General features: G+C 44.1%; 4 protein-coding genes and 1 long non-coding RNA gene across 5 annotated transcripts in view; 1 reads left to right on the top strand and 4 right to left on the bottom strand.

Annotated features, from left to right (window-relative positions):
- Window positions 1–32: 32 nt before the first annotated feature.
- On the bottom strand, window positions 33–3,541 carry LOC147157512 (putative histone deacetylase 1-B). Its single transcript, XM_086062181.1, has 12 exons — window positions 3,374–3,541; window positions 2,832–2,944; window positions 2,503–2,620; window positions 2,344–2,418; window positions 2,130–2,268; window positions 1,857–1,998; window positions 1,683–1,775; window positions 1,505–1,613; window positions 907–1,287; window positions 672–830; window positions 568–610; window positions 33–480 (listed from the first exon to the last, which is right to left on the bottom strand). Exons 1-12 carry the CDS (start codon window positions 3,420–3,422, stop codon window positions 453–455), a joined length of 1,449 nt encoding a protein of 482 aa, XP_085918307.1. The 5' UTR covers window positions 3,423–3,541; the 3' UTR covers window positions 33–452.
- Window positions 3,542–3,927: 386 nt separating this feature from the next.
- On the bottom strand, window positions 3,928–7,373 carry sh3bgrl3 (SH3 domain binding glutamate-rich protein like 3). Its single transcript, XM_086062460.1, has 3 exons — window positions 7,232–7,373; window positions 6,195–6,362; window positions 3,928–5,342 (listed from the first exon to the last, which is right to left on the bottom strand). Exons 1-3 carry the CDS (start codon window positions 7,274–7,276, stop codon window positions 5,277–5,279), a joined length of 279 nt encoding a protein of 92 aa, XP_085918586.1. The 5' UTR covers window positions 7,277–7,373; the 3' UTR covers window positions 3,928–5,276.
- Window positions 7,374–7,430: 57 nt separating this feature from the next.
- paqr7a (progestin and adipoQ receptor family member VII, a) lies at window positions 7,431–11,887 on the bottom strand. Its single transcript, XM_086063393.1, has 2 exons — window positions 11,766–11,887; window positions 7,431–11,227 (listed from the first exon to the last, which is right to left on the bottom strand). The coding sequence occupies exon 2, from the start codon at window positions 11,213–11,215 to the stop codon at window positions 10,151–10,153; it is 1,065 nt and encodes a 354-aa protein (XP_085919519.1). The 5' UTR covers window positions 11,216–11,227; window positions 11,766–11,887; the 3' UTR covers window positions 7,431–10,150.
- A 1,990-nt stretch (window positions 11,888–13,877) lies between these two features.
- On the top strand, window positions 13,878–15,833 carry tmem222b (transmembrane protein 222b). The gene is made up of 6 exons (XM_086062459.1): window positions 13,878–14,044; window positions 14,345–14,429; window positions 14,602–14,633; window positions 14,703–14,799; window positions 14,998–15,128; window positions 15,466–15,833. Exons 1-6 carry the CDS (start codon window positions 13,923–13,925, stop codon window positions 15,551–15,553), a joined length of 555 nt encoding a protein of 184 aa, XP_085918585.1. The 5' UTR covers window positions 13,878–13,922; the 3' UTR covers window positions 15,554–15,833.
- A 220-nt stretch (window positions 15,834–16,053) lies between these two features.
- LOC147157508 (uncharacterized) overlaps window positions 16,054–18,758 on the bottom strand; it is a 5,710-nt gene continuing 3,005 nt past the window's right edge. The window contains exon 2 of the long non-coding RNA XR_015091187.1: window positions 16,054–16,180. This is a non-coding gene — a long non-coding RNA (uncharacterized LOC147157508). The remainder of the gene's footprint in view (window positions 16,181–18,758) is intronic.

The following is an 18,758-nucleotide window of genomic DNA, read 5'->3' as shown; positions in this document are numbered from 1 at the left end:
GCCTGTGTGATTTGTCCAAAATTAACCCAATGTGTTTTGTTTTGTTTTTATTACAAAGGCAAAAACACACACTCGAAGCAATATCACACCACCTTTGTACACAACCACAAAAAACGATTTGCTTGTATAAAAAAAAAGTGCTTCCAACTTAAGCACAACGAAACAAAACAATATAGGATGCTTTCAAAATAATTTAAACGTCGAAATACGGCAAGGAAGATAATTAAACATATTCAGTGTCATTATTACAAATAGATGCCTAATATGTACCCCCCCCCCCTCCTCCTAAAAAAAAGCTGATACTTATCAAGTTTGTTTGAGCAAGGATGGTTTTCTTCATCTTGGAAGGAGCACAAGGAACAAAAAAACGAGTTTGTTTTGTTCATCATGGCGCGTCGGGAACTGGCTATTTGCTCCCATGAGCTGAAACGGCAGTAAATGCACTTGCGACTTCAAGTAGTCTTCATTTCTTCTTTTGCTCTACAAAGTCAAACAAAACAAAAATCAAGTTAAATGTTACTAAGTAAATGTAAAAAAACAAAAAATTTGTAAGTCAAATGTTCTTACACTGAGGTATCCATCTTTTCCTCCTCCTTGTCATCCTCCACATCTAGAAAGCAGAAAAAAAAACTGTTCAATGCATGATTCTCATGAAAGGAAAAAGAACGTACCTTTCTTTTCGTCCCCGTCGCGTTCCTCCTCCTCCTTCTTCACCCGCTTGGCCTTCTTGTGATTGGCCGCGTTCCGCCGGCCGCCACCTTGCCCCTCAGCTTCGTCCTCGGAGTCTGAGAACTCCTCGTTGCACGCTATCCTCTTGTCGTGTGCGCGGACTGAAGCGCAAAAGCGAACAGCGTTGCAAAACGGAAATACAAACCAGCCCTGGTCAATTTCTACCTTCAGACTTACTGGAAATGCGTTTGTCGGGGTCCTCGTCGTCCTCATCCGCGCTGTCGGCGTGTGGCGCGTCCTCGGGTATGGCCTGCATCTGGACGCCGGGCGCGTGCGGCAACATGCGCAGGTTCTCAAAGAGGCGCTGCTTGATCTTCTCCAGGTACTCTTCAGTGTTCTGGTTGGTCATGTTGGACGGGCTGATGTGCAGCTTGAAGTCGGGCCCAAAGTACTCGAAGTAGTCGTTGTAGGGCAGCTCGTTGGGGATGGAGCAGTCCAGCGCCACCGCGGTCTCGTAGGTCCAGCAGCGCGCCACGTTGCGGATGGTGTAGCCGCCCCCGCCCAGCATCAGCAGCGGCAGGTTGAAGCTCTTCATGTACTCCACGCACTTGGCATGACCTGGAAAAAAAAACAACAACACAGTGTAGGTCATGCATGTTAACCACTGCATATTAAAATTCAAACATAAGAGCGAGTGAACCAGGAAGGTGACTGCAAAGCAATACTGCCACCTAGTGGCCTTATGTAGCTATTTCTAAGAATCTTAGCGTTTTAATGATCTTTTATATGTTGTACTTTTGTTGATCCTATTCAAGACCATTTTGGATTTTGGTACCTTTGATGGTGAGGTTGAAGCAGCCGAGTCTGTCTCCTGACAGGGAGTCGGCGCCACACTGCAGGACAACTGCACTTGGCTGGTACATCTCCATCACTTTGACCATGATCTAACCCACACAAATACTTCGTAATACTGCATAATATTGGCCTGACTGATAAGTGACATAAGCACTTACAGGTTTGAAGATGGCTTCATAGGATTCGTCGTCAATGCCGTCTCTCAGTGGATAGTTTACAGCGTAGTATTTTCCTTTCCCGGCGCCGATGTCCTAAAAGGTGAAAGCAGCCAGGCCGTTGTCGTCTAGCGAACTGTCGTCAAGAGAGGAGCAAAATGTGGCGATCCAACTCACCCTCAGGTCTCCGGTGCCAGGGAAGTACTCGCCGTACTTGTGGAAGGAGACGGTCATGACGCGGTCTGTGGTGTAGAAGGCCTCCTCCACGCCGTCGCCGTGATGGATGTCGATGTCGATGTACAACACGCGCTGGTGGTACCTGCACGCAACAATTTAAGCACTCTCGTTCATTTCGTGCGACTCATTCTTGTCATGATTGACGGGTGGAAACATGCTAGGTCACAACGAGGCACGTGCATACATACATACATACAAATCCAAAAGGCTTACTTGAGCAGCTCGAGGATGGCGAGCACGATGTCGTTGACGTAGCAGAAGCCAGACGCCTCCGACTTTTTGGCGTGGTGAAGTCCTCCCGCCCAGTTGACGGCGATGTCGGTCTGCTGCTTATTCAGCTTCACCGCGCCCGCTGGAAGACCATCAAAAAATTTCAAGTCTTCGTGGGGATTATTATGGGATATCAGCTATGGTTGGAGAAACGCACCCACGGAACCGCCGGCGGAGAGCTGGCAGAACTCAAACAGGCCGTCAAACACCGGACAGTCTTCTCCCACGTTGACTGCGTGATGAAAATGCAATTGAGTCATTTCTAATGTGCACATTTGACATCAAACTAAAAGGGGGGGGGGGGGGAAAAACTCACATCTTTGCATCTGCTTGCTGTATTCTGACATGTTGTCCGGCCTGATGGATCTGAGGAACTTGATGTAGTCGTCGCTGTGGTACTTGGTCATCTCCTCGCCGCTGGCTTTGTGTGGCCTCTACGGACGCATACGATAACATCGTGTAAATTTGAGCCAAAATGAATGCGGTAAAATTAACACTCGTGTATTTTGAATCTTGCTAATGTTAGTAACATTTGAACAATTTCAGCCTTTACATTTCCACAAATGTAAAAAAAAACACACATACTATATACTTGACTTAACTTTTACTTTTCTACAATCATTTCAGGTTGCAACGTCTACTCACATAAATCTCCATCTTCCGATACAGGCCATAGTTGAGGAGCAGGTTATGTGTCATGCGGATCCTGTGGGGCTTCATCGGGTGGCCCTGGCCGTAATAATAGTTCCCCACGTCACCTGTTAAATAAAAAATTAAATAACAATCACAACACCGATTCTCAATCTGACCCGGGGAGTCACAATTGATTGCTCATTGCCAGCCAGGAAAAGTTAGCAAGGGTCTTTAGCATCTATTAGCTATAAGTGGGACCGCGGCCAAACTCGCACTAATCACCGTAAACATGCAAAATAGGCGATTTTAACGCGTTGCAATGATGTGGTTTAGTCTAAGCTTGACAACACAATACTAGCGTCTGTGCATTTATTTTAGCAGATTATGTTAGCCTAGCACGCAAGCTAGTTAGCCGTCTGTTGCTAAACCGGCTAGCCCGACCGGCGTCGCACTTTTAAGAGGTATCGCGCGTGCGTTTCAAAACATCCACAGCCCGCCAAAAGCGCCGTTAAATGTTTTCGCAAACGCGCGAAGGCACAAAGGGTGATATTTACCATCGTAGTAATAGCAAACTTTCTTCTTTGTTCCTTGCGTCAGCGCCATTTTACACCCAATTAAGCCACTACTTCTTGATTTGGCCTCACACCGGTTCTTGTGTGGACTCTCACTGGCTGCGTGTGTGCGTGTGTGTTGTGTTGTGTGTGGTCCCCCAGCCAAACGCAGTGTCTTGCACCGCCCGGTTGGGAGGCGCCGATATAGCAAAACGAGACGCCACATAGTCAGAACCCATTTTTAAAAGTCCAAATGCATCTTTGCGCATAACAAACATTACAAGACTCGTATGGATTGAACATAAATTAATAATTTATTTCCAGACTGATTTATATAAAATTACTTCTTTTTTTTATTACGACATATATCGTGGTAAATACGTTGTAAAAAATATATTTATATAGCTTAAAAAACGTATTTACACTTCAAAATTAAGCATTACAAATTAAATTAAAAACAGATTAAGATATCCCAAAAATAAAAACAATTTAAAAATGTAGCTGACAGATAATAAAATAAATAGGAAAAAAAAATCATAATGAAAAAGTCCAAACAGTTTGATTCAACTTCATTTTTAATTTCGCAACCCATACATCACATATCACAATCTTCTTGGAAGATAACAGCATTTGATTCCCCATTTTCTTCTACTTGTTCTCATTTTGGCCAAAGCGGAATTGGTCCAAACACAAAGCAAAGAGCTGACATGGAATGCGACCGGAACATAATGCATACCTGTACGGCCATCCACAAGCAACCATCCGCCGATACAAAAACAAGTGCACAAACATTGTGAACAATACAGGCTTGTCGTTGCGTCATATCCCAAATCGCGTGACCTAGAATCATGTTGAAATGAATCCGCTGTGAGGTAAATTGCTCGATCTATAATCAGAATGTCAACATACACACGTACGCAAAAATAATTGAAACCATATTTCCCCATGCGGTGACAGGTCCATTGAAACACACCAGCCTGGTGCTGTGTCACTGTTTCAGTGCATAAGGTCCCGTAACGGTCATACCCAGGACCAGCTACATGGTTGAACCCTAAAAAGTGGTGTCTTTTTGGTCCTTCTCAGTCAACAATACAAACATTTAAAGTGGAACGAAGAAGGGAGGAGGAGGACAATAACAAACGCCTTGAGACATTCTGAAATGTTTTGATCAAAGATAATGGGTTTTCGTTTTTCACATTTTGGGCCCGTCTTGACAGACAACCTAACAATCTAGGATGTTGCAAATACTTGGTGGTTCAGTCGTAACTTCCAATACAGAGAGAAGTCCAAAAGTGGTGCGCTCCAAAAAAAAAAAAAAGTGCTACAATTTGGAGAAAGCATGAAGACAGAAGTGGAAAAAAAGTTACTCAAAACAAACTGTAAAGCATATTCATCATGGGCGAGTCAATTCCATACATTTGGAAGCCATTTTGTTTGGACTTAAGATGCTTGCGCTGCATGCAGTCAAATTCCTTACGTGACCAAAATGCATGCGAACAAGCAACAACTTCTCAACTAACAGCTTGTGTAGTAAACGGAAGATTAAGACTTCCATTTTAGTCCATGTCAGGGTTTGCCCAAGCGGGAGGGTGGGACCTAAAATGGCTGCCAATTATCACATTTTTTTTTTTTTAATGATCATTTATCCTTGCACGTTTTCGTTAAGTGCAACATGGGAATGTAGAAAGGTGACGGCTCGAAGGCCAGGACCACATCGTTAAGACTTGGTGATGATCATTTGTGGATTCAATTTAAGACACGCTCGGGTGACACCGACGCTGACACAAAAAACGTATGTTGAGGAGATTTGGCATTCTTCATTATGGCATACGATGGGAGTTGGTGTCAAAAGGGGGGTGGAGCTTCAGTGTGGTTGACGGATGATGGGGGGTGGAAGGGTTATGATTCACGCCAGTTTCAGGAACTGGTCCACCGCCTCCGCCTCCACCGCCTTGGACAACATTTCGTAATCCTGCAGGGTGTGATGAATAATTAGCATGCGACAACTTCCTGACACCAACTTTTTATCTTTTCTTTTCCCTGCTGCTATTATGTGTACCTGCACTCTTTTGGACTTGGTTATAAACTCACTTACAGACTTCCTGGACTGTATGTAGCCTTCTTCGGACCTCACCGACTCTCGAGCAGCTCTAGCACATCTGAGGATTACCGTTTCCTTTAAGCGCCTTGGGCGACTCTACAACAACAGCCGGCACTCTAAAAACAGTTGGGTCAAAAGTGACCCAATTGTGGATCAAAAATGGGACCCATCCACTTTATGGGTCAATTTGACCCAACTTTGAGTCAAGAAATGGGTCTTTAAGTGTAACATAATTCATAAATATTAGTCAGATCCTTTACTTGGGTCATTTTGTATAAAACAACCCAGAAAGTTGGGTCCAATTGACCCAAGTAGAGGGTCGGTCCATTTTTGACCCATTGTTTGGGTTCTTTTTGACCCAACTCTTTTTAGAGCGTGCTAAGCACTAACTGAGGTGGACTACAAGCGAAATTAGTAAACCCCAAATTCCAATATTTAAAAAATCAATTGATCGATTGATGAACTAAACAAATTTTTTTTAATGTGCCTATCATGACTTTTTTTTTTTTTTTTAGCTGTGTCTATTCTTGACCATTTGCAGTGACTTTAGAATAAATCCTAACTACCAATGGTCAGCTAATTTAAATAGTTTTGCTTATTTTCGTTTTATTCTACAGTATTTAATGTTCCCTTTGTACGCCTTTAAAAGTTAAGAATGTGAATTCTGAGTTTTACGATGGTGACACTCTGACGCTTAAGTCATTATTTGCAGCATCGTCTCACCCCGCAGTACTTGTCCTCGTTGAAGAGTTGCGGCGGGAATGCCGTCGGGTTCCCCGCTTTGCTGCGCATCTCGTCACGCACCTCGCCGCCCGCGGAGATGTCCACCAACTCGTACTGGATGCTTTTGCTGTCCAGGATGCGCATCACTTCCGCCTGCTGGGACTTGACCTGCCAAACAAAGTGAGTTTTAACACACAAACGTTGCTTTTTTTTATTGGAGGGATGTGGCATTTACTTATTGCAAAATATCAGCTTTATAAAATTACTTTTCTTGGGGGTGATTGATAGATTTTTGCAAGTTGGGTGATGATTTGCATTAGTTTATATTTTCTAAATTCCAAACTCCAACTTACAACCCAAAGCCAGGCTCCAAACCCTGTTTTTAAAATCATACTCTGAAACTCTAAACCTTCCATGAAACCCAAACATTTGCTGATCGGTCGGTCTCACGGTGAAAAAAGAAAAAAAAAAAAGAAGAATAGATAGCTTTCTCGTGACATCACCATGTTTAAGAGGTCCATGCATTGTTTCGTTCTGGTGCTTATCAAGTGTTTGATTTGAGAATCCACCCAATCCTGACTTTTAACATCACAAATACTGAGCTCATAATAAAAAAAACGATCATTTGGTGCATCTTTAAATAACGATTTGCAAAAGGTCTCATTTCCCCCAATGCATTACAAATAATAATTTGTATTTAAACGAATAATATATATTAAAGCTAATGATGTTTGCATTTTAATGATTTTTTTAAATGCACAATGTGATTGGATGGGTCGACCGCCCTATCAGTCACAAAATTGGGGAAACAACCGAACGATTTTAAACACAACTACAAACTTGGCGCATAATTCGATGTTTTCCTTCTTTTTTTTTTTTTTAAACGACCAATAAGTTTAATGGCTAAAAGCTTAATGCTGCTAACCATCCGCGGGCCCGCCAGGCTGGGTGCGTCATGCGCAAGGCTCACCACTGTTTGCCTACCATGAAAAAATACACAAAACACAAGTTTGCCGACGCTCTGCTGAGTCACTCACCGTCCGTGAGGCAGTTACAGTGGTGTAGTACAGTTTAATCCCCATTTTTTTTGGTCCGTGTTCTCCTTCTTCCTCGCTTTTCCGCGGTTCTGCTCGCCTCGCGCTGGCCTCGCGTGATCTCGTCAAGCTAGATGAGGGGGAAAGTCCGGTGCAGCAGTAGAGGGGGGGACTTTCAAAATAAAAGAGCAGTCCTTGGTACTATTGTATAGCATTTTTATTTTTGAAATAAGACCACCAGAATGTCAATAACGTGTGGAGTTTTAGCTTCAAATTTAGGATATAGACAAAAAAAAGGACGTTTTATTTAACGTTTAAAAAAAACGCAATTAAATATGTGAAATCAAAATGATAAATCATGGCAACTACAAAATGAATAATACATCACATTCATTTTGTTGCTGAAAATAATTCTAATAAATATAACGTATTAAAAGAAATGGCATGTTTAACATAAACGATAATTACACAAATACACATTGTATTTCAGGCGCGTAGCCCATCTGAAAGGACCATATTTGTCTCCAATTGGTGATTTCAATATATGAAGGTCTTTACCAGGGAACCTAATGTGCACAAAAAGCATCGAGACAACCAAAAATGCCCCCCCCCCCAAAGAATAATGTTTTTAGCTTTTCCAATATTTCCCAAAACACTTTGTGGGTTTGATATTGTCGTCCGTGGAACCCTAATCGGCTTTATGGACACATTATGATGAGAGATCATGTTTAATTAGCACAGTACAATCGTCTGGGGTCAGCTGCGCAGTGTGGCGTGGCGTGTTGAATGCTTTGCAGTGTTTGCAGCGTCATTAAGTGCCGAGTTTAATTGGGACGGACTTATTGCTGAGGGTAAAGGGGGGGGGGGGTGTCTCTTCACATTCGTGCTGTGAGTCACACGCAAGGAATGTTGCTGAGAGTCCAAAACACCCACACCCAAAAAAAAAAAAGATAAATCAATGGGGGAAAAAAAAGGTGGAGGGGAGTGTTAATATGTGCTTCCATTGCTTAGTAGCTTTGACATTCTAAAGTAAATTACAGAAAATTAACAAAATCCATCTCGCAGACACATTTGGAGAAATAAGAAGATCAAAATAGCTTTACTTAGTAGTTTATTTCACACTTGATGGTTGGGAAGGCCCTCCAGAGACCCAGGACATTAAAATTCCCAAACATTTCACTTTTAAAAAGGTGTTCAACCTAGCATTAAAATAGTATAAAAACATCCCCTTTCTGACCTATTTCTTCTCTTACAAATCAATGCCCCACATCTTGTTTCCCTCAAGTACAAAAAAAGGGAGGCAATCTCTCAGCACCGAGGACACGTTGGCCTTATTTGCCCACCGTGTCAACCGAGGCACTCAATTCACTCAAACCCGGGAGCGTCAACACATTGCGCGTCCATATGCAAATGAAACGCTGAGATCGCGCTGGCTTTAAAAAAAAAAAAAAAAAAGCTGCCATGGAGACCGAACAAGCGGTGCTGGACCTCCGTGGTGAGGCCGGCTAATCGGCTGCGTGCTTCCCCGTGTGCTGCATATGAATATCGCAATAGAATCCCCAAACCCCAACCCCCCCCCCCCCCAAGGATGGCTAAAGAACTGCAAATAAAAGAGACATTATGCTTCACTTTTGGTTGCAGTAAATTCACTGTCGTATAGTCAAAGTGCAAGTCGAGATTTTTTTTTTCTCGAATAGGAAATTATGCAAAAGTGAATTTCATCATTCTCAGGTCAAACTGTCACTCTCTACAAAAAAAGTATAAAGATCAAACTAAAATGAAGTAAAACTATTTGCAAGTGATGTTTTTAGCCATTAGCATCATGCTAATTCAGCTAAATGAAGGCCGATTGACCCCCCTTCCCTAAAAAAAAAAAAAAAAAATCCTGTTTATTCTTTTTCTTCCCAAAATCTATTTTTGAGTTCACTGACACAACAAACTCACCAAAGTCACTTAGTAGCGCCCATTGCAGTTAGAAGGAGAAAAAAAAAACACAGAAAGGACCCCATGCCTGAAATTCTGTCATTTTGGGGCTTGTACTTTTACAAACTCCAACTGGGAGAACTTCAAAAGAGCCCCAATCGGGAAGCTACTTCCAGAAAAACGGGGAAAACTAACACACTCAACTTTTGGCGCTTTCCATTGGGGGGGGGGGGGGGGGGGGGGTTGCGGGGCAGTGTGAGGGCAAAACACCAAGCTGGAGGGGTTTCATGGAAACAACAACAGAGAGACTGGTTTGGGCTCTTACGCAACACTTTTTGTTGTCACTGAAAAAGATCGGGGCTGAACGACACCGGGGGCTCGGCTACCCGTAAGCTATATTATTTCAAAAAACAAAGATGGCTGCTGGCAGCGAGTGCAGTGTTGATTTTTTTCAAGGCACATTCAGTGGATTTCTCCACGTTAAAAACCAACATGTTATATGACAATATAACGGCACTTGTGTTCACCCAAACGGCAAACACGATTGTCAATAAGACACGTCTTGTGAAATCCCTTTTTTTTTTCCTTTACAAACACCCCATCGTGTATTCAAGTCAAAATATTAATGCACAAAACAAAACAAATATTATTAAACGTGCTAATGAGTCTCAAGTGCTTCATGTTGTACCGTTACACTAAATTGTCACATTTACAACCTTTAAATGTGGATTACGTTAATGACTATCTAGTGATCATTTTGACAATGAAAAGTGAATTCATGATTAGGAAATAATACAACACATATTTAGTCGAGCTCCATTACAAGCGAGGTTTAAGCTAAGCAAAGTGTGTGGGGATGCGTAAAACTATAAAAAAGAAATCTTGTCACAAGTGGGTCGTATCGTGGGTTTGCATGTCGCTGAATTCATGCGTCGCACTTTGATCTCATTTTGCAGCCGCGCTGTCGGTATCAGTGCGTGTAACTCATTCCTTCCTGTTTCACTTGCACTTGACCTGGCGGTCCAGCAGCAGTTTGACTTTCCTCAAAACGAAGGCGGCGATGAACATGCACACGAGCAGCGTCAGCCCGTAGAGGCCGACCAAGAGCGCCGCCTCGTCCCCGGCGTGGAGCGGCGCGTACACCTGTCGCCGCCTGCTGTAGTCCAGGTACGAGGCGTGGATCTGGCACACGGTGCAGCAGGAAAGCAGAACGTGGAACAGCTGGTGGCCCTGACCCAGGAATTCGCAACCTCCCGGCCAGCAGCGCTCCAGCACGGGGAAGGCGAAGAAGACGGCGCTGCCCAGGAAGAAGGCCATGTGGCTCAGGTGGTACGTAAGCACCGGGTCGCTGTCGGCGTTGCTGAGGAGGAGTCTGTGCACCACGGGGCTGATGTCCCACATGTAGGCGACGGCGGACGGCGCCACCTGGCCCACCTTGCGCACCCAAGGCGGAAGGGTGTGGTTCCGGTACTTGCCGTAGCAGCAGCCCAAACATGAGAGCCAGCTGAGGAACGCCGCCACCGGCATGAAAACGGCGCCGGCACGCCGGTGGAAGCCTTCCTCGGCCGCGTAGTAGTAGTGCACCACCGCGCTGCCGTACTGATACTGCGCCACGCCCACGTAGTCCAGGAAGAAGAAGGCGTAGTGGCACAGCTCCGACTTGCCGCCCAGGAGGTGCGCCGCCACGCTCCACGCCGTGTAGTTCAGCGCAGACAGGATGAGGATCAGCAGCGGCCACGCGTGGCGGTCCCGCGCCAAGTCCACCGTCTCCGCCACGTGGCTCATCTTGGCCAGGAGAACCAGGAGGGCCAGCAGGTGCGTCCAGATGTTGATGGTCTCGTTGTGGCGGCGGAAGGCTGACAGGAAGTAGTAGCGCCAACATTGGTGGAGCGGCCGGTAGCCGACGTGGACGTAGCGCTCGCGGAAGAAGTAGGGCACCTCGGTGTCGCGCACGGTGCCGGGCATGGAGGGAGACGCCTCGGAGGTCAGCAGACGGGGGACCTGCTTGATGTGTTGCAGGCTGATGAAGAGGCGTCCGATTCGCTCCATCACGATGGTCGTCATGGTAGCGGGACGCTGCGGACAAGTACGGAAACCAGTTTTGAGAATTTACTCTGTGTCTCATTTTAAGATGATTTACACATTTAGGAGCCAAACAGAGTGGCATATTTATATCTTAAAACTTTCATTGTTGATGTGTACCTGATGAGTGCATATTATACTATATGATGTTTAAATGCTGGTCAAAACTAATTTTGTTAAAAAAAAAAAACTTGGTTCTGTCTGTGACCTGTGAATGACGTCACGCTGTCTCCACCCCATTTAAGACAGAAGATGGATCTCCATTCACTATACAACATTAATCATTTTACCTTTTTTTTTTTTTTTTACCTTACCATTTTACCTTCAAGTCAAGCCGAAATACCTCTGCCAAGTTATTGTATAATTGTGAGAATGGAAAAAAACTGAAAACCGAAGCAATCTTATCTGACATCGTGAAAACCATGAGTGGCGAAGAAGTTGAGGAAAGTTGTTTCTTTCATACTTTTTGCTGTTATGGAGGTGTAAACGTTACCAAATGCGTTAGTTTGATGTTAAGGAGTCTTTTTCTCACCGTGTCGGTTGTCTTTTTTCACAAAAAAAAGCCTCCCCGCGTGCGTCCCGTCAGTCCTCGCCCAGATGTGAAATATGCAACAGGCGAGAAGGGCGGTGTCAAGTTATCAGACGGAAGTGAACCGGAAAATCAGGCGGACGTTGCCTAAAAAATAAAATATATTCGTTTAAAAAAATGAAAGCGTTGCACTTGCAGACTAAGAGAGTTGTTCGCATGGCCAGCACTGTACTCGTTTAACGCACGTATCGTATTTTAGTGTACCACCTCATTCATCGATGGGGAAAATGAGGACTCTGACGTTCTAATTGTGATTGTTTTTTTTGTCGCAAGACCTTTTACTTTGAAAAAAAGTAAGTGACAGCATCCGGGAATCTAAAACAAATATCCATCCAACCATTATCTGAATGGTTTATCCTGACATATGTCGCGGATTAGTGTGTATGTGTGTGTTTTTTTCATTTTGTGTCTCGTGCTATATACTCTATATACAAAAATGAAACTCTAAAATGAAGCAGTTATCTTGACAGGCCACCGGGTGGCGCTAGTATGCAAAACGCCGTACAGCAAGCAGAATCATTTCGTTGGATTTTGATTGGTGGACGTCACCTGCAGCTCATTTGGAGACAAGATGTTTTTGTTTTGAATTAAACTCACAACAAATACAATACAAACAATTGAAGCGCCGCATAATGTTAAAATCAAGTCAATTGCTTTGCGACCATTTTGAAATTCACTGCCGCCACCCACCACAGTAAAGTCAAACAATCGAACAGTAAAGCACAGCGTGATTATTTCTTCTTAATGTGATCCGTCCCCTTTCTATCCCCAGATGTGTTGCTTTCCCACAAACAATCAGACAGTTGACATTTCTCGAGGACGACATGGGAAAAGGACAACACGTCGCGGTACATCTCCGGCCTCTAATTGGCTGCACTCACATCACGTGAAGGCGGCATTTGGCCGGGAGAATTCCCAGAGCTCGCCCGCCACCAGTGTGACTTTTCTTATTAATGCCCTCCTCTTCCTTTTTTTTGCTGAGCACTTTGTTTTGGCTTCCCATGTACAATATATGGCCTGTCACCTCTAATGGGGGCTGGGATGGAACGCACAAGGCCCATGGGGGAGTCCTTGGGCTGGCCTTTTGTTTGCAGATAACGCTTCACTTGCAACTTTATAGCTACACTAATAGTGAGATAGTGTTTGTGCTGTATTTGGGGGACAAAACGTAGATAATATCCACTTGTGTAGTGCTTTGAATTGCCAAAAGTGATACATGGCACCCTAAAAATAATTAGCTTTTATTTCTATGTTTTATTTAGTGGACAAAAAAAATGTGAAGAAATGTTAGCTTCTACTGTAAAATAACTCAAAACACTCACAACTCGAATCATATTTTCTCTTTGTTTTTGGAAATTCCATTCATCCGTTCCAAGTCCCTAAAAAACACCAACACAAATGTATGTAATATGTTTGTGAATAAGAAAAATAGCACTTTACAAGTTTGTACTTTATAAAACAAAGACTAATAACAATTAAATATGATGTAAAAAAATTAAACATTTTGTGCATAATTTGTCATGCTTTACTTATTGCCCTGCTCCTCCTAGTATGCACATTGTCCACAAGGAGACAGTATAATACATAGAAAAATACTGTACGTAGATGTATTTTATTTTAACAATTCTTTTCTTCTTTGAGCTTGCCGTTCTTATGCTACATGCCTATTAAAGTCTGAAATAAAGTAAATATTTGTATGAAAAACACTTGTAGGTCGTACATTTAAAACCAAACGAAAAGGGTAAAAGCAAATGCGTTGGAGGTTGGAGCTATATGGTTAAAAAAAGGGAATACAAAGCAAGCTCCGTCCAGTTTTGGGGATTTGTATCAAAATAAGATTATATACATAAATAACACACGGTATCGCTACTTTTGCGCCTCTAATCACCGGTAACTGTTTACATATAAACACTTTATCATCATTTAATCATTGTTTTTGTACGAATATCACGTTTACTCTGACGGCAAACACGTTGTGCTTTTATTTTGAACTTCAAACCGAAGCTTATCTCTCCTTGCGTTTGTCTTGCTTGGCGAAATAGTAGCGGGACGTGACGTAAGGGTTTCTCGGGAAGTTGATTTCGCCCCCCCAGCCATACTATGGCCGATTCAACAGAGAAGGCGGAAACCATGAAGAACTATCACATAGCCTCGGAAAAGATTAACCCGCTGGCCGGTCGCTTCCCCCATTGTATCGTGTGGACGCCCATCCCCGTGTTGTCGTGAGTTAAGACAGTCAGCGAGTTCCGCGCTGTGGTTCTCAGCTTCTTTTGGGCAAAAATACCCGGATGTCGGGCTATGCGAAGTGACAGCTTCGTTAGCTTAGCAAGCTAGCTGTCAACCGTACCGTGTGGCCGATTTCATAGTAACAAAATAATGCATGTAAAGCCTTTGATACGGTATTTTCAATAAAAGTTCACACTTAAAGCTTAACGTGGTGTTTTTCAAGCGCATCAATCTGTCTAAATACTACATGATGTATTTATTGTAGCATAATTTGTCAATTTTCTTTGTCTTGCCAGATGGTTGTTTCCATTTATTGGGCACATGGGCATCTGCACTTCCACTGGAGTCATCCGGGACTTTGCCGGACCCTATTTTGTCTCCGTAAGTCATTTATTCTCATTTTGAACGCATCTCAAATTGGCAGCACAGTGAACTGTTATTATATTCCCCAAAATAAAGCACAAGCACATTACTGGTGTCGATATAAACTTGCAATTGAAGCATTATTATCTTGTAGCAACTGACTCAAGTAAGCTTTTCTTTCGTCACGCAGGAGGACAACATGGCTTTCGGGAAACCAACAAAGTGAGTAAATCGGACGTTTTCTTCTTCTTCTGTGAACGAGGCTTGACTCGCGTTCGTTTGTCATCGGAGGTACTGGATGCTGGACGTGAGCAAAGTCTACGCCAGTGGTTCGAGCGCTTGGGACATTGCCGTGCACGACGCCTCGGAGGAGTACAAGCACAGGATGGTACCTTATTTCAGTTTGTTATTTACAATAGATCAGTGAAGTAAAACATACAAATTAACGAAGCAATTTTCTGTGGGGGGGAAAACTGCTCAATGAATGCAACAAATATAAGATTCCTGACGTGGTGAATATGATGTGAACCACCTAGCATAACGCATTTGGTGTGTGTGTGTGTGTGTGTGTGTGTGTCCTTTCAAGCACAACCTGTGTTGCGACAACTGCCACTCGCACGTGGCCATGGCTCTCAACCTGATGCTTTACGACAACAGCGCGTCGTGGAACATGGTCAAGCTCTGCCTCCTGGTGCTCCTGCACGGAAAACACGTCAGGTACGGTAATGCCGATTTTTTTTTTTTTCATATAACTTTACAGAGAAAAAAAAAAATCTGTCATTTTGTCAAATACGCATTTTAGCAAGTTGGTTGCTTAATGACGTCACCAAAAATAAAATCTAAATTCCAGTATAGCATCACAAATGATATTTACAGCTAACAAAAAAAAAACATTATTATTATTATTATTTTTTTACTTGTAGCAAATGTGGTGCTCGGTCAAATCTTATTAAAAGCAACAATGATCATTTTAAAGAGCACAATCAACTGTCGGGGTACCTAATGAAGTGTCTCGAGATGTATTGATCCTTCTTTTGGATTTTTTGCTTTCCAGCTGCGCGGGCTTCCTGAAGACGTGGCTTCCTTCCCTCACGCTGCTGGGCGTCATCGTGACGGTGGCGCTCGCCATCAACCTCCGGTGACCTCCCCCAGGGAATGTCGGGGGAAACAACGCCAAGGCCTTTTTTTTTTTTTTTGTCAAAAAGACTGGGAAAACAAAACCTTTAAGAGACGCGACGCCGGAATGAATGTCTCTCACATACACACACCTCCACCACTGCCACGCACCACACAAACAATATACAACAATAATCTCTTTTTAGGAAAACCTGCCGTTAGTATCACAATTCAGTCAGCACTTCCTGTTTGCACAGTTTTTATTTTTATTTTTTTTTCGCAATTAAAACTGCCATTGCTGCCTCAGAGGGGGGAAATGTCGTCATGCTGTTAAAGCGAAAGTCGACTCAAAGAGTTGAAAAAGTTTGCCAAAAGTGAGGGGGCGAAGGACAAAGACTACTACCGTGGACCCGTTATCTCACTTTAAGGAAATAAAAAAAAAAAGACTTGCTTGGCACTTTTGTTTCGACCCCCCCCCCCCCCCAAATGTAAATGGCAGCTTTGCAGATGCCACATAACGTGACGGTATGGAAGACTTTTTATTTTGTACAAAATCAGAATAATACACATTTTTTGCGTGGCGCCTTCTGCGTTTCGAACGTCTGCTTTACAGATGCCACATGAGCTCTATTCTGCAGTGCTGGTGTAATCACCTGGAAGAAGAAAAAAAAACACATCAGCTATCTTAGGGAAAAGTAATTGCAGCCATCTAAGAATGACACCCGCCTGAAAAACTATTTTAGATGAGGCATTTTGAGGTCAAGAGGACTTCATCATTAATTGAGGCTCTATTTGAGGAAATTAACATGATGAGAGCAGCCCATTTTGTTCAACTTAAGTGCTTTTTTTTTCTTTTCTTTTTTGGGACCGCCTTTACTTTCCCTGTGTTATTTTTGCCCCACTAATTCCACATGATGGCCGTCACTCCATCTCAGTTGCCATGGTTGTGGTTAGCACATCCAAATCCCCCCATTGTTCCCAATCAAATGGCTCCTTAAGCCCCTCCCCCCCCCCCCTCGCTTGGGAAGCAGCAGGTAGTCAGGATAGCTCAGGTTTTTCACGCCGAAGAGCCCAAACCCCCACTAACACACACACACACACACCATTGCCTGACAAGTGTCACTCCTGCTGTTTTCCATATGTACTTCAAAGTCGGCCAGCATCGTCATCGCCGCTTGGCAGTGCTGCGAAAATAACAGCGCTACGGCTAGCAGCTAGCGTAGAAGTCGACATCTTCACTCCTTGTTGAACGGTCCCAACGCTTGACACCGGTCGCAAACGATCCAAAATTCAAATCCTGCTCACTTGCTCGCCAGAGAGCATCAGCAGCTAATTTAGCTGTCGCTCAGAAGCTAACAGAAGTCGACTTCTTCGACTCGTCTTGGCGCAAACATTCCAAACAGACGGGACTCAAATGATCCAAACTCAAAAGTTTCAAACCTGCTAACTGGCGAGCCAGCTAACGTGACAAGTAACATCTTGGCTCGGCGCTCCTTTGCGAGCCAGCTAACGCGATAAGCTAACGCAGATTTTCACTGAATGCTAACATTTCAAACAGATGGTCCCAAATGCATGACATCAGTCGCAAATGGTCCAAACTCAGTCATTTCGTCGCAAAAAGTTGCTCAACCATGCTAACTAGCTAGCGTGATAAGCTAACATAGCGGTCTACGTTCGATTTGATTTGGGCTCTGACATTACTTACAAAACAATTCTGTGTTCTTTTGCTTTACAACTATTAAGGCCCTCTTGCGCAGTTGGGATATTGCCGCAACAGTTCAATCATATTCAAGTTTCTTTTATTCCTTTTTTTTTTTTTTTAAAGCTATCCCACCACTGCGGTGCCTTGCGGTAACCAGGAGCCAGCAAGTCGTGGAATGCGGAGACCTGCAGCGTGAGGGGGGGGGGGGGTGCTATCAATATACGCTTAGGCCCATCCACAGGCTCCCAAATGCTCTAATCCCAAAAACAGGAACGTCGACGATAGCTCCATCTGCAGTCAAGAATGTATTTATCAACATATACTAATAAAGATGTTTATTATTGTTCTAAAAAGAAAAAGTGTTTTTCCTCATGTTTCTTGCTGATCTCTTTTTTAAAATGATTATAAATAGTCAGAATACACATTAAGGAAAATCCCCCCCCCCCCCATCAGTCACTGCTTTGATACTTAACCCACCCCCCCTGCCCCGCACTCCAAAGTCTCACTCAGGGGCCATTATTGTGCAGATGAAAGGAGGGCCCCTCGCAAGTCTGGTCTCCAAGCCCCGCCCCCTCCCTTACCCCGCAGTGCTGCTGACCACCTGGGTGGGAAGGTGGCAAACATCCAGCCTACGGTCCAAGCCAAAAGTCCCTGCAATGTTTTTTAAATCCACATCAAAAGCGGTCAGCGTCAAATGGAATTTGCGGGATGAAACACGGCTGACGGGAGAGCCATTTAATAGATTCATGTAATTTAATCTATATGAAAAAAAAAAAAACAATACTTGCCATCCATTTGATTTATAACGTTCGTCTCAATCTGATCGTTTTGGAAGAACTTGAAAAGTTCAAAATTTATGTCTAGATCTTATGTGGGCTGCACATTTGAAAGTAGTGTGTATGTGTGCGTGCGTGTGAGTGTGTATTCATTAGTTCACCTACAACCTATAAAAAAAATCCCGTACCGTTCACCTAAACCGAACACTTCAGAATCCAGCCAGTCGTGAGGCCGTCAGGAGACCAGAGGAAGGACCAAAGAAAGGAAAGTGAAATCCAGCACCGACCAGAGTCCTTTACCAACCCCAGAAACATCTAAATTCCAACAAATCAGGGAGACCTCAAGAGACCAAAGGAGAGACTGAGGAAAGGAAGGACATCCACAGACACCAGCCTCCACCGATTCAACGACCAGAGGGAGAATCAGATTGTGTCTGAGTTTCGATAGATGCTGGTGAGGTGGATCTGGCATGCATGAAAATCTCCACCAAAGAGGGGAGCCGGCGACCCCCTGCCAGGACAGAGCAAGCGCAACACCTCAGGGCCCCCCAGGCCGCGGCAGCGCCAAGGGACAACCCCCGGGCCCCGCAGGGGCCACCGGCGGGAGAGCAAACCCAGGACCAGGAGCAGGAGCGCCCCCCCACCCCAACACGGCCCGCGCCCCCGACCCAACGCAGCAGGACGGGCACTGCAGGCCCGCCAGGCACCACACCAACCACACCCCCCCCACCGACCCCCAGATTTAATCCGAAT

The sequence above is a fragment of the Leptonotus elevatus genome, chromosome 19 (genome assembly GCF_054856555.1).
Source record: "Leptonotus elevatus isolate MCC_2025b chromosome 19, RoL_Lele_1.0, whole genome shotgun sequence".
Taxonomy (NCBI): Eukaryota; Metazoa; Chordata; class Actinopteri; order Syngnathiformes; family Syngnathidae; genus Leptonotus; species Leptonotus elevatus.
This window is presented reverse-complemented; position numbering and strand designations above follow the sequence as displayed.

Coding starts and splice junctions, on each gene's coding strand:
- LOC147157512 (XM_086062181.1), bottom strand. CDS start 3,422: ATGGCGCTGACGCAAGGAACAAAGAAGAAAGTTTGCTATTACTACGAT. Junction 2,419..2,502: donor CAGCAAGCAGATGCAAAGAT/GTGAGTTTTTCC, acceptor TTCATCACGCAG/TCAACGTGGGAGAAGACTGT. Junction 611..671: donor CGACGGGGACGAAAAGAAAG/GTACGTTCTTTT, acceptor TCTGCTTTCTAG/ATGTGGAGGATGACAAGGAG.
- sh3bgrl3 (XM_086062460.1), bottom strand. CDS start 7,276: ATGGGGATTAAACTGTACTACACCACTGTAACTGCCTCACGGACG. Junction 6,363..7,231: donor CTGTAACTGCCTCACGGACG/GTGAGTGACTCA, acceptor TTTGTTTGGCAG/GTCAAGTCCCAGCAGGCGGA. Junction 5,343..6,194: donor ACGAGGACAAGTACTGCGGG/GTGAGACGATGC, acceptor CACACCCTGCAG/GATTACGAAATGTTGTCCAA.
- paqr7a (XM_086063393.1), bottom strand. CDS start 11,215: ATGACGACCATCGTGATGGAGCGAATCGGACGCCTCTTCATCAGCCTG.
- tmem222b (XM_086062459.1), top strand. CDS start 13,923: ATGGCCGATTCAACAGAGAAGGCGGAAACCATGAAGAACTATCACATA. Junction 14,045..14,344: donor ACGCCCATCCCCGTGTTGTC/GTGAGTTAAGAC, acceptor TTGTCTTGCCAG/ATGGTTGTTTCCATTTATTG. Junction 14,800..14,997: donor AGGAGTACAAGCACAGGATG/GTACCTTATTTC, acceptor TGTCCTTTCAAG/CACAACCTGTGTTGCGACAA.